Source organism: Bos javanicus, chromosome 24 (genome assembly GCF_032452875.1).
Source record: "Bos javanicus breed banteng chromosome 24, ARS-OSU_banteng_1.0, whole genome shotgun sequence".
Lineage (NCBI taxonomy): Eukaryota > Metazoa > Chordata > Mammalia > Artiodactyla > Bovidae > Bos > Bos javanicus.
Genome location: NC_083891.1, coordinates 42,671,612 through 42,685,111, shown reverse-complemented (window position 1 = coordinate 42,685,111; position 13,500 = coordinate 42,671,612). Strand labels below are relative to the sequence as shown.

The 13,500-nt window shown below is 48.0% G+C and overlaps 1 protein-coding gene across 1 annotated transcript in view; it reads right to left on the bottom strand.

Annotated features, from left to right (window-relative positions):
• GNAL (G protein subunit alpha L) overlaps window positions 1-12,837 on the bottom strand; it is a 76,064-nt gene extending 63,227 nt beyond the window's left edge. Inside the window, exon 1 of the mRNA XM_061399958.1 lies at window positions 7,585-12,837. Coding sequence (XP_061255942.1) covers window positions 7,585-7,840 — 256 coding nt within the window. The 5' untranslated portion in view covers window positions 7,841-12,837. The remainder of the gene's footprint in view (window positions 1-7,584) is intronic.
• Between the last annotated feature and the right edge of the window lie 663 nt (window positions 12,838-13,500).

Here is a 13,500-nt window from a genome sequence, read left to right as displayed (position 1 = left end):
AAGAACTAAAGAGCCTCTTGATGAAAGTGAAAGAGGAGAGTGAAAAAGTTGGCTTAAAGCTCAACATTCAGAAAACTAAGATCATGGCATCTGGTTCCATCACTTCATGGCTAATAGATGGGGAAACAGTGGAAACAGTGACAGACTTTCTTTTTTGGGGATCCAAAATCACTGCAGATGGTGACCGGAGCCATGAAATTAAAAGATGCATACTCCTTGGAAGGAAAGTTATGACAAACCTAGGCAGCATATTAAAAAGCAGAGACATTACTTTGCCAACAAAGATCCGTCTAGCCAAGGCTATGGTTTTTCCAGTAGTCATGTATGGATGTGAGAGTTGGACTATAAAGAAAGCTGAGTGCCGAAGAACTGATGCTTTTGAACTGTGGTGTTGGAGAAGACTTTTGAGAGCCCCTTAGAGTGCAAGGAGATCCAACCATTCCATCCTAAAGGAAATCAGTCCTGAATATTCATTGGAAGGACTGATGTTGAAGCTGAAACTCCCATATTTTGTCCACCTGATGTGAAGAACTGACTCATTTGAAAAGGCCCTGATGCTGGGAAAGATTGAAGGCAGGAGGAGAAGGGGACCACAGAGGATAAGATGGATGGCATCACCAACTTGATGGACATGAGTTTCAGTAAACTCCAGGAGATGGTGATGGACAGGGAAGACTGGCATGCTGCAGTCCATGGGGTTGCAAAGAGTCGGACCTGACTGAGTGACTGAACTGAACTGATGCCAATAAGAAAGAGATAAAGCGGGGAGAAGGGAAACATTATCAGTCATTGAGAAGTGAGAACCCTCTCAGTTCTTGGTTCCTTTTCTTCCTCCCTGTTGGGTTTCATTTGCGTGCAATTTATCTTCTGTCTCCCCAGGTGCTTATGCAGTGCTGACCCCATGCTGGGTGCTGCCTAAGGAGACAGGACTCACACTGTTGGGTTGTGGGTTCTCTTCAGTTCAGTTCAGTTGCTCAGTCGTGTCCAACTCTTTACCCTTAGGGGTGATTATTTATCCACAGGCCAGCCAGAGGTCATACTTGTTAGAAGCATGGCAGAGACCAGGCCAGTTTTACGTGGAGAACTGATGACAGACCAACCTGGAGGTGAGATGCCCTGCCTGGGACAGAGAGGACAGGAGCAGTCGTGCAGAAAGGACAGGTGCATGACCTGTCTGGGGATGTACAGTCTCGCATGGGCACACAGAGCAGTTATTCCCATTAGAGAGACAAGGGACCGCACCAAGGAGGGGCTGCTGGAGGATCCACCAACACTGGAGGATGGATGCTGCTGTGTGGAGGTGTGCGCGGGTGTGTGCAGGTAAGAGCCCGGTCAATGGGTTTCCCGCCTCCGGGCCCAGCTCTGCCACTGGTCGGCCATCCATCGCCTTCATCTCTCTCCCAGCATCACCGTTCACACCTGGGAGCTCAGATCCAGCCGGTTTCCCTGTTACTGGAGGGCAGGCAGTGAGGACCATGGTTTGGGAGCGGCCGCCCCGCATTCATCAGGTTTCCCGCGCCGCTGCGCCACCTGGCGGCCGCCTCAGGAACGACCTGAGGCAAAACTTGGCATTCTCTATTGAACAGAGAGCCCCGCAGGTTAGGACCGCAGGCGCAGTTATCTGCGGTTAAGAACAATAGGCTCCAGAAGCTGGAATATTGAAGAGGCTATTACTTAAATTGTTGTGTTGCTACTACTACAACACAACAAAAGACAACCCAGTTAAAAAAGGAACAAAGTATTTGAACAGACATATCTCTAAGGAAGACTTATAAATGGCCAGTTCCACAGGTGAAAAGATGTGCAACGTTGGTGACTCTCGTAGGATGTAATCTGATGGTGGATTTCAGCTAAACTTATGTCTAAATAGAAGGCAAAAAAGTATTCTAAGGGAATTACATATAAAATGAGGGGACTCTGCTGATAGAGGGGATCAGGAAAGTCTTGGAAGAGGTGACACTGGAGACGACCTTTGAAACTGAGGGTGAACAGGACACTCAGTGGTGTCGGGGAGAGGATTCCAGGGTAGAGGGCAGGGGAAGCCAAGGGGCCTGCGAGCAGGTGGCACAGACTGTGTGGTGTGGCAGGTCTACCCACAGGCAGGGGGGAGTGGGCCTTGAGAAATCGGGGGGAGATGAAGGGTATAAACCCTGAGTTATGAAACAAAGTCCCAGGATGCAGTGCACAGCACGTGACTACAGTTAGTAACACTGTGCTGTGTACTTGAAAGCTGCTAAGAAAGATCTTAAAAGTCCTCTTTGCACACAACTTTTTAGGTAGCTATGTGTGGTGATGGGTGTTAACTAGACTTATTGTGATCACTTCACAATATAGACAAATATCAAATCATTTTGTTGTACACCTACAACTAAGTTTTCTGTCAACTGTATCTCAATTAAAAAAATACTAAAACAAAGTAACCTCCTAAGAAAAAAGAAAAGTTTGCTACTTGACCCTGTCCTCTTTAGCCTCACAGCAGAAACAGAAGGAAATACAAGGAAGTCAGTGTCTTTTATCAAAGAAAACAGGAATGAATTTTCTCAAAGTTCGAGAGGCTGGAAGGTCCAAGAGGGAGGTGCTGGCAGGGCTGGTTCCTCTAGAGGCCTCTCTCCTTGGCTTGCAGACACCCACCGGCTTCTCCCTGTGTCTTCACATGGTCATCCCTGTGTCATGTCTGTGTCCAAATTTCTTCTTTATAGTAGGATATATAAGGATACCCATCAGGCTGGATCAGAGTCCACCCTAACAACCTCATTTTATTTATTATTTTTGGCTGTGCTGGGTCTTCTTTGATTTATGGGGGTTTTCTCTAGTTGCTACTAGAGTAGCAGGGGCTGCTTTTTGTTGTGGTGCATGGGCTTTGCATTGTGGTGGCTTCTTTTGTAGCGGAGAGCAGGCTCTAGCTGCATCGGCTTCGTAGCTGCATCCCTTGGGCTCAGTTGTTGTGGCACATGGGCCTAGTGGCCCCAAGGCTTGGGGAATCTTCCCAGACCAGGGATGGAACCCATGTCCCCTGCACTGGCAGGTGGATTCTCATCAACTGCACCACCAGGGAAGACCTTATTTTAATTAGCCTTTTCAAGGCTCTGTCTTTGAGTACAGATGTTGGGGGCAGACTGAAAGGCCATTTTATACAAGGGACTTGGGCATCCTCAGGTTTTGGTGTCTGGAAGGGTCCTGGAACCAGTTCCCTGTGGATTCCTGATGGTAGTGACCATGGTGTGACTCAGGCTGTGACCACAGTCTTTGGGTGGTGGGTTGACTTGCAGGATATGGAGGTCACCATAGAAACCTGTCCTCTGTTTTCCTAAGTGAACACTCAGCTGCACTTGATGGAATTGGGTACTGTTTGCTCCCAGGCTGACACACAGAAATTCAGGTCACAGATAAATGGGCAGGGGGCCCACCCCGGGGCGCAGTGGCATCGCTGAAGCCCGCCTCCCTGGATGCTTTCAGCTCCACACTTACCAGATCATGCTACACCGAGGCCACGGCTGAGTGGGACCAGTGACCCTGGCCTTCAATAATGAGCCCGTCCAAGCTCATTATTGTGCCTAAGCCCAAAGGGGAGCTGTTTCTTCTGAGAAAACACCACTTGCCAGAGGGGAAGTGGGTCTGAGTACTGAACACACATCCTCCATTAGTGCATCAGAACAGCTGCGTCTCCGTTGCCTCTCAGGCCAGGTGGCACCAATCAATGGCTGGCTGGAGTGCAGGATGCGCTTACATTAAGAAATGACTCTAAAGTACCAGTTACTTCAGAGCTTCCGAGACAGCGGATTACATCACCATCCTTCCTGGCCTGGGAGGGAAGGACAGACAGAAAATAGCCACCTCCCCGCCTCGGGGCTTTGCTGATTTTTCCCAGCACACAGAATGTTCTCGTATGTGAAAATCTCTAACAACCAAATGAGAGAGACTGCTCTCATCCCCTGGGGGGACACCACAGAGGTTGCTGGGGCTTTGGGACTGGACCATGGGGGCAGAGGTGAGTTCTGATGGTGGAAAACGTGCTGGCATTTTGCTCTGCATCTGCCCCAAGTGCAACGTTAATACACCATTCTCTGACAAGCCCCTCAAAATGGAAAAAAAACCAGAACCCCTGATCCACTTTTAAAACAAATCTATTCAACGAGTGTACTTTGATGTTTCGGTGACCTCCACACTGTCTCCCTCTCCCAGGCCCCACTCCGTCCTGCACATGCAGTGCCCACGGACTGGGGTGATGGTGCTGGTGTTCTTGTCTCCGCACAACACCATGGGGACACCTCTCTGCTGACCTCTGGGCAGGTGAGTGTCCCAAAACACAGCCCGACATCCTTCTGAACACAGGCGACCCCACATCAAATGGTGGATTAATTCCAACTCATGCCCTCCAGGGCTGTGCTTCATTCTGACTGCGGGTGTGGGTTCAGGGTCCATCCACCCTTGCCCCGGAGGCCCACAGTCCCCCTGCTTGTTCTTTCTGCGCCGTCCCTCAGCCACACCTGCTGCCTGAGTCTTGCTTCACCTATGGAAATGTGGAGCTCTGTGTCTGAGGTTATGGATGATGGTTTATACAAGAGACTGAGACAGGGCTGTGAGTGCAGCCCCTCCAGGCTGTAAGGACATGCTGTGAGCGTGTGGGTCTGGAAAAGCGAGGCACAGCCAGAGCATCTGGAATTTCTCCTGATGACAAAGCCCACGGGGCTCCAGTGGGCCGGGGCGGGACAAGGCAGCACACTGAAAAGGAGGTGTCCTGAGCATCCACCCAGCTCACGTCCACTGCACGACTCAAGAACCAATCGCCATCTTGGTCACTGTGTGTGTGTGTGTGTGTGTGTGCTAAGCCGCTTCAGTCCTGTCTGACTCTTTGTGACCCCATGGACTGTAGCCCACCAGACTCCTCTGTCCATGGGATTCTTCAGGCAAGAATACTGGAGTGGGTTGCCATGCCCTCCTCCAGGGGATCTTCCTGACCCAGGGATGGAACCTGTGCTCTTATGTCTCCTGCACTGGCAGGTGGGTTCTTTACCACTAATGCCACCTGGGAAGCAGGGTCACTGTATCGTTACAATTAAGGTATTTATAAAAAAAAAAAGTGATCCACCCCCACCCACCACCCCTACTGGAGAACATTGTTTTTCTGTGATTTCACCAAGTACTCCCTTTTAGAGGAACTAGACATGGATGGGGGTCAAGCCAGAGTTCTGGTTTATCCCAACAGCCAAGTACAAGGCGATGACAGTAAACGTCCCACAGAGATGGCCTCCTTCTAGAAAGATGTATTGCTGGTGGAGAAAGACCATACACACAGGAAAATAGCAGGAGATAATTGAAGGAGGCAGAAAACACGAATCCTACTCATAGTTGTCCATTTTTAATTTGAATGGTATCTGGAAAATGGATAACATCAAATGAATACTTTTCCAATCAGAACGTAAAGTGGCGCCTACTATGGTGTGGGACATCGACTATAGTGAGAGGCAGGGAGACCTGGTGTGCTACAGTCCACGTGGTTGCAAAGAGTTGGACACGACTGAGCAACCGAACAACAATAACTATGTCATGACTATGAGTTCAGCAGCTGAAAGGTACACTTGTAGGGTGGGGATCCAGCTTTGATTGCTGGGTGTTCAGACAGACAACGTATTTTGACCCCACACCCAGTCTTGTCATCTGTGTTTTTGTTGGCAGTGGCTCATGGGCCGAATCAGGCATGGAGATTGTGCTTTATTAATATGTGTGTGCTCAGTTGCTCAGTCATGTCTGACTCTTTGAGACCCCACGGACTGTAGCCTCTCAGGCTCCTCTGTCCACAGGATTCTCCAGGCTAGAACACTGGAGTGAGTTGCCATACCCTTCCTCCAGGGGATCTTCCTGACCCAGGGATTGAACCTGCATCCCTTCTGACTTCTGCATTGGCAGGCAGGTTCTTTACTACTAGCGCCACCTGGGAAGCCCTTTATAGATATGAGCCAATGGTTAACAATAAGGAGGTTTCAGGTGAAAATCAAACATTTTCCCTCTTATTCTGAAAATTCAAGATGGGCAACGCTGGGCCTGCATTTAAATTTTTTCTCTATATGGAGCATCTTTTGCTTCACATATCCTTTTAAATGTTTCTGTTTGGCTGCACAATCACATTAAAACATTAAGATGCCAGAACTCTGGACCTTATTTGGTTTTCTCTTATTTCTTGAGACCACAATTCTCTCCTTTTTGAGTTAATTTGGTGCATGAAAAGAAATTTAGCTGGAGTAATTTCTAAGTGATTTCTTTTCGGAAAAATATGTGGGTGGGGATATCCTTTGAGCAATTATGTATCTGAAAATCTATTTTCCCCTCACATAGACACAGGTACACACACACACAGACATATGCATATGCCCACAGTGGTTTAATGAGGTGCGAGCGTCTAGGATCACCGTTCAGTATTTTCAGACCTCTGGCAACATTGCTGTGTCCTGTGGGGAAGTCAGCAGTGTACATGAGAACTCTGCTTCTGATGCCTCCTCTTCCCTTTTCAGGTAACCTGATCCCTTCTGTATTTTTTGCTCTTTGATTCTCCAAAAACGTTTCCCTTTATATTCGAATTCAGATATTTCACTGGAGACAGTAGCTAGGTTTGTGCCATTTTACTTGTTCATTATTGCAATGGTGAGCCGTTCCAAACCGAAGATTTAGATGTCCTTAAAGAAAAGTCTCCTTTCATTTGTAAGCAGGATCTACCTCCATCGTAGGCTGGGTTCTTTGTGCGCCGCTGGGCAGAGAACAATTATTCTTCTTTAGAGCTCACAAAATGGGGGTCAGAAGCCCACGTCTTACTTTTTTTCCTCCCTAAACTTTAAAAGGCACAAGTATTAATAGCATCAGGGACCCAGGCTTTGAGTCACAGCGCACGTCCCCGGGTTGTTCGCCGTAAAGGCTGTTCCGCTCGCTACAGCTTCGGCTGCAAGCGCCCGCAGGCCCCGCGCTCTGCACCTTTGCGCGGGCGGCGTCGCGTTCTCTTCCCTGTGCGCAGGGGCCACAGCGGACGAATCTGAAGGAGGAGCGGGATTCTGAGGACACCAGGGTTGAAGCCAACTCAGTGAGGCAGAAGGGCCGTATTCCGGGCTGTAAAATTATTTCTCAGAAGCGGACAAGCCACACCGCCCCCCGCCCCCGCCGCCCCCCTAATACGACCCCGCGGTAGAGGCCTCCGGCACCTGCTTTCCTAGGCGCGCTTGGAACAGCTGCCGCAGCAGAGGAGGTGAGATGCTCCAGGCCCCGCACGGGGGCACGCAGTGGGGATGAAACGAGTGGGCGCGAGATCCCCGGGCCGGCCCCTCAGTCCGTAACACGTGAGCCACGGGCCGGAGGACGAGGTGTGGAAAAGAGCAGAGTCACCCGGCAGCTCGTTCGCGGCCCACTCAGGTGGACGCTAGCCGGTCAGAGCTGCTCAGGACCCGAGACCGAATCCACCAGGTCTGCGCGCGCCCCTCGCCGCGTGTGCGCCGCCCAGCGCCCGGTTTCCCGCGCCTCCCGTGCGCCCCGTGCGCCCTGCTCTCCGCGCCCAGTTCTCCGCGCCCCCCGTGCGCCCCCAGCTCAGCGCCCCGCACCCACCGAGCAGCAGCAGCCGGTGCGTCCGCCGCAGGTCGCGCCTCTGCTCGCGGAGTCGGCGGTCGATGCTCTTGCTGACCCGCCTGGCCTCGCGCTCCTCCGCGCGCTGCCGGTCCGTGCGCCGCCGCCTCTCTTGCGCCGGAGTCCGGGCAGGGGCCAGGTCCAAGTCCGGCATCGGGTTCAGGTCGGACCGCGCGCCCTCCACGGGCGGCTCCGGGTCCCCGAAGAGCAGCGGCCGGAGGCTGTGGCATAGCCCCATCTGGGCGCGGGCCTCGGGGCTCACGCCCTAGCCCCCGCCGAGGGGCGGGAGGGGACTGCGCGCGGACCCGGCGTGGCGCTGCGGCCGGCAGGCTGGAGCGCACAGGTGAGCCGGGGCCCCGGCCCCTCACCGTCCCCCAGGGCCATTCCGCCTTTGCCGCTGGTTCAGGGGCTGGCTACCTCTTTGGCCGGAGATCGCCTGACAAAGAGGACCTCTGGCCTGACCGGCTGCCGCGAGCCCGGCCCCGGTTACCGTAAGTACCGCCACCTACCCTTACCCCGTTACCGTATTTACTGCTTCCGGCCCGGCGCTCCTAACGTAAATACCACCGCCGGCGAGTCCCCCACCCCACCACGCCCGTTATCGTAAGTACTGCCTCCTAGCCAGGCCTCCTTACCGTAAATACTGCTGCCCCAGCCCGGCGCGAAGCTACAAACAATGCCACCCTGGCCGTGGTGGTGACGCCATCGGCCAGAGCTGCCATTGCCTTCCTTAGAACTTCTCCGTGGGTTTCATCTCTGGCAGTAGGCAGTAGGAACGCAAAGCTGGCTAACGGGGTGGGATGCCAGCGTTGAGAGCTTGAGTTCCCCGTGTAGGGTAAGGGAGTTAGAGAAAGAGAGGTTCGGAAATAGGAGACAGGCACTTTACAAGAACAGATCACCCTTAACGAGGCGAGAAGGGGCAGCAGTCAGATTAGTGAGCTGCTGCACTAACCCAAGAAAAGAGTAAGTATACATAGGCTTATATGTAGAAATCTACTATCTTAAGGGGGCCTGTTCTCCAAGGTTGTTCGGAGTAGTTACCTCTTAAACAGCTGGGGCAAGGAATTCTGGAGATCGGCCAGAGGCTGGGACCGGCTGGGAGCTGGGCAGTCAACCTTAATGTCCATTTTTTTTTTCCGTCGAGTGAGAGAGTTCTTTGTTTTGCATAGAATGGTGGGGAGGACCTGGAGGGGAGTTTTAACTCTAGGCTATTTTGAGCCCTGTAACTTTCCTTCACCCCTCGGTGTTAACATCTGCGCACTCCTTCACCTTCCTGCTGCTCATACACGCTAGTGTACACACCTCCGCACACTCTCGACCCCCACCTCAAACTATTACACCTTCCATCTCGACATTATTTTCAACAAGTTCTACACTTAGTAAAAAACTGAAAGCAGGTACCTAATTGTCAACAACAACAATTGTCATGTACTGTTTATATTTGCTAAAAGAATACAGAATTGCATACTGCATCCGATTTTTAATCTGCAAAGTAGTGCAGAGAGGAGCCAGGCACTTCCAGACCCCGTGCCTTCTCTCCACGCCTCAGATCCATGAAAGATCCCCATTTTCTCCTAATTTCTCACATAACGTCCATCATCTTATAGGACTTCTGCAACATGTGAAAATTTTGACAGAGCTTTTAAGAACCCTGCTATAACACACAGTCTAATTTTTATCAAAGTGGCATGGGATGTTATAATTGATAGGTAAATATATCTAATAGGAATCCCTGTTAACAGAGCAAATTGGGCTGTTTAATGCCACATAGGCCTGGGCACTTGAATTGTATTCCTCTGGGCTGCAAACTGAGGGCAGCTAATAATGACAGTTCAGTTCAATTCAGGCGCTCAGTCGTGTCCGACTCTGTGTGACCCCATGAACCGCAGCATGCCAGGCCTCCCTGTCCATCACCAACTCCCGAAGTTCACCCAAACCCATGTCCATCGAGTTGGTGATGCCATCCAACCATCTCATCCTCTGTCGTCCCCTTCTCCTCCTGCCCTCAATCTTTCCTAGCATCAGGGTATTTTCAAATGAGTCAGCTCTTCTCATCAGGTAGCCAAAGTATTGGAGTTTCAGCTTCAACATCAGTCCTACCAATGAACACCCAGGACTGATCTCCTTTAGGATGGACTGGTTGGATCTCCTTGAAGTCCAAGGGACTCTCAAGAGTCTTCTCCAACACCATAGTTCAAAAGCATCAATTCTTCGGTGCTCAACTTTCTTTATAGTCCAACTCTCACATCCATACACAAAACCCGCACAATTACATAGGTTGTGTGTCAAGAATGATAACTGGATTTGGTAAGAAGTAAGTGAAAGTGAAAAGTCAAAGTGAAAGTTGCTCAGTCATGTCTGACTCTTTGCGACCCCATAGACTATACAGTCCATGGAATTCTCCAGGCCAGAATACTGGAGTGGGTAACCTTTCCCTTCTCCAGGGGATCTTCCCAACCCAGGGATTGAACCCAAGTCTCCCGCATTGCAGGCAGATTCTTTACCAGCTGAGGCACAAGGTAAGAAGTAAGGTGTTTGCTAAACCAGATTGGTCAGGGTCTGAAATGGTTGCGTAGTTATAAGGGGAGACCTTTAGACCAGAAGGTTGAAACTGGCAGTGACCGGCAGCTACTGTTTTGAGAAAGGCTGGTGGTGTCCTTGAGTCTGACACAATTCAGAAAATTCAGGTTTCTCAATGATCCAAAAACGTGTCTGGAACCACATCCACAGTGGCCACCCAGCTCCATTTTCTTGAACCAGAGCTACTCCATTTTGATTTTAAACACCTTCTTGTCTTCAGTGGTTCAAGCAGATGACAATGCATGTTTGACAGGTCATAAGACAGGCTGTTCTAGTGAGTATAAAGTTCATGTTAAATGATGCATAAGTCACAACGACTTCTTACCCACACTTCAACAGCAATTAGAAAAATTTGATTATGTGATCTATGCATAGAATAAATTAGAATAAAATGTTTAATATTTATATATAACTGCTAGTAAAGTTTAAGGTTTTTAAAGTGATTTAAAATCATTGGGTTATATATATGAACAATTTCTAATGTCCAAGATTGATTATGAATCTGAAAATAGAAACCATGAGGGGAGTCCAAGTAAATGTAACATCACAGCAGGTTGATACAATATGTAATCTTGTGTAATCTTCACTGCTGCAGACAGGATTTTTCCATTCTTAATTTGTCTTCCTGTGAACTTCCTAAGAACAAATGGTTAGGATGTAGTGAAAGGGTGTGTCTAATGTCTTTGTATGGATATATGTTTAATTGATGAATGTGGCACTTTATTAATGTTTTAATAAACATTAAACATTTTAATAAACATTTTAACACCATTCCATTGGAAACTTTAGTAAAATTGTAGAGAAGAGGTAGGACCAATTTGGCTTCCTCTCCCCCAGGTTGGGGCTCTGTTTGATTAGTCTGATATATAGTCTGAGAGGATTCATTAAATAATGCAATGATAAATTTTATAAAAATATAGCCATTCAAAGCGGAAGTGGAGCCCTAACTTCCTATGATGCAGGATTTGCCAGCCTCTGCACTATTGACCTTCGAGGCTGGATAATTTGTTGTCTTCGGGCGTGTCCTGTGCATCTGTGTAATGTTACAAATATGCTCAAAGATTTCAAATAAGATGTAGGCATGGTAAATGAACTGATGAAGAATCTCAGCAGAGAAATTGAAACTGTTGAAGGGGAGCAAATGGAAATACTAAAACAGAAAAGTGCAATAACATAAAAAATTCATTGGATGTACTTAACAGCATGTTGAACATGAAAGAACAATTTGAAGACTTAGAAAGCAGATGTATAGAAATGATTTCATCTACAAGGTGGGGTGGGAGGAAGCAATTGAGGTGAAATGAGCAGATTCCCAGAGGCCTGTTGATGAATATTATCTCATCTAAAATAATTGTAATTAGAGTCCTAGAAAAAAATGGAAAAAAACAAGGCAGAAACAATATTTGAAGAAATAGTGGCCTCAAATTTCTGAAATTTGATCAAAGATATTCACTAATAAATCCAAGGAACCCCGTGAGTCACATGCAGGATGCTGCTACTGCTGCTGCTAAGTCACTTCGGTCGTGTCTGACTCTGTGCGACCCCAGAGACCGCAGCCCACCAGGCTCCCCCATCCCTGGGATTCTCCAGGCAAGAGCATTGGAGTGGGTTGCCATTTCCTTCTCCAATGACATGCAGGATGACACAGAAAAATGCACACAGGCACATACGATCAAACTGCTGAAGTCTCAAAATAAAGAGAGAATCATAAAAGTAGCCAAAGAAAAGAGACCTTATGTATAGAAAATAACACATGAAAACACATGTATAGAAAATATTGGCTTTTCATCAGAGATAATGGAGGTTAAAAGGCAGCAACACAGCACAGTGGAAGTGCTGGAATACAGAAAAAAATCACCAATTTATAATTTGATATCTTGAAAAGTCACATTGTGTTTGACTCTGCGATCCCGTGGACTGCAGCATGTCAGGCTCCTCTGTCTTTCACTGTCTTCCAAAGTTTGCTCAAATTCACATCCATTGAATTGGTGATGCTGTCTAACCATCTCATCCTCTGCTGCCCCCTTCTCCTCCTGCCCTCAATTTTTCCCAGTATTGAGGTCTTTTCCAATGAGTCTGCTCTTTGCATCAGGTGGCCAAAGTATTGGAGCCTGAGCATCAATCCTTCCAATGAATATTCAGGGTTGATTTCCTTTAGGATTGACGGATTTGATCTCCTTGCAGTGTATTGTGAGTTTATAATATATGCAGATGAAATATGTGAAGCTGTTGAAAAGGATAGGGTTGGGTGAAGGAACCACCCTCCAGAGTTCCAGTGTATAAAGCAGTGTAGTCATGATGCATATACATGTGATAGGTCACCAACAGCATCTTCTTCAGTGACAGAAACGTGGAGTGAATGCTTGGAATGTGGATATTGTTCTGAAGAACTGGGTTTAATCTCACTTAATTCTAATTAGCTTAAAATTTAAATTTAATAGCCACAGGTGGCTAGTGACTACCATTTTGTACAATGCAGCCCTAGAGAAACCACTGAAAAATAATAAACAGTGGGATACCTAAAAAGCTAGTAGGGAAATAAGACTGAAATCGCAAAACAAAAACAAAACAAAACAAAAACCCAAAACTTCAAGTAAGCTCAAAGAAAGAAGAGGAAACAAACGATGAACCAAATGGAAAACAAATAGCAAAACGGCTGCCTTAAATCCAAGCCGTTTTATAATTAAATGTAAATAGCCTAAACTTTCCAATGAAAAGGCAAGAATTTCAGGATAAAAAAAGACTGTCTTTTTTGCTGTTTATAAGAAAACTTTAAATACAGATGCAAATAGGTTGATAATAAAAAGAAGGAAAAATGTGTGTGATGGCATATCAATTTCCTGTAGATATAGTAACAAGCGACCAGGAAGCTTAGAGGAGCAGATATTCGTTCTCTCCCAGTTCTGGAGGTGTTGGTGGGGCCACAGCTCCCGCCCGAAGCTCTAGGGAGAAACTGCCTGGCCTCTTGCAGCGTCGGGTGCTCCTGGTGTTTGCTCATCATCTCTACCGTCTCTGCCTCTGGCTTCGCTAGTCTGTTCCCTGAGTCTGTGTGTGTCCTTTTTTGTCTCTGTATACAAGGTCTCAATGGATTTGGGTTCCACTCGAATCCAATATGATATCATGTGTGGGTTAAATAGTGTTTCCCAAAACACTATTTTCTTAGCTCTTATTAAAATTAAAAAAAATCTTATTCCTATAATTATGTTTCCATTCCTGCTCCTTGATCGTTCAATTCAGGCCAGATCTATGAGCTCCCCATTAGAGTTGATGGGACCTCAGCTTTGTAACACCCCTGCTTTCTCCTTGCACCCCAAACCT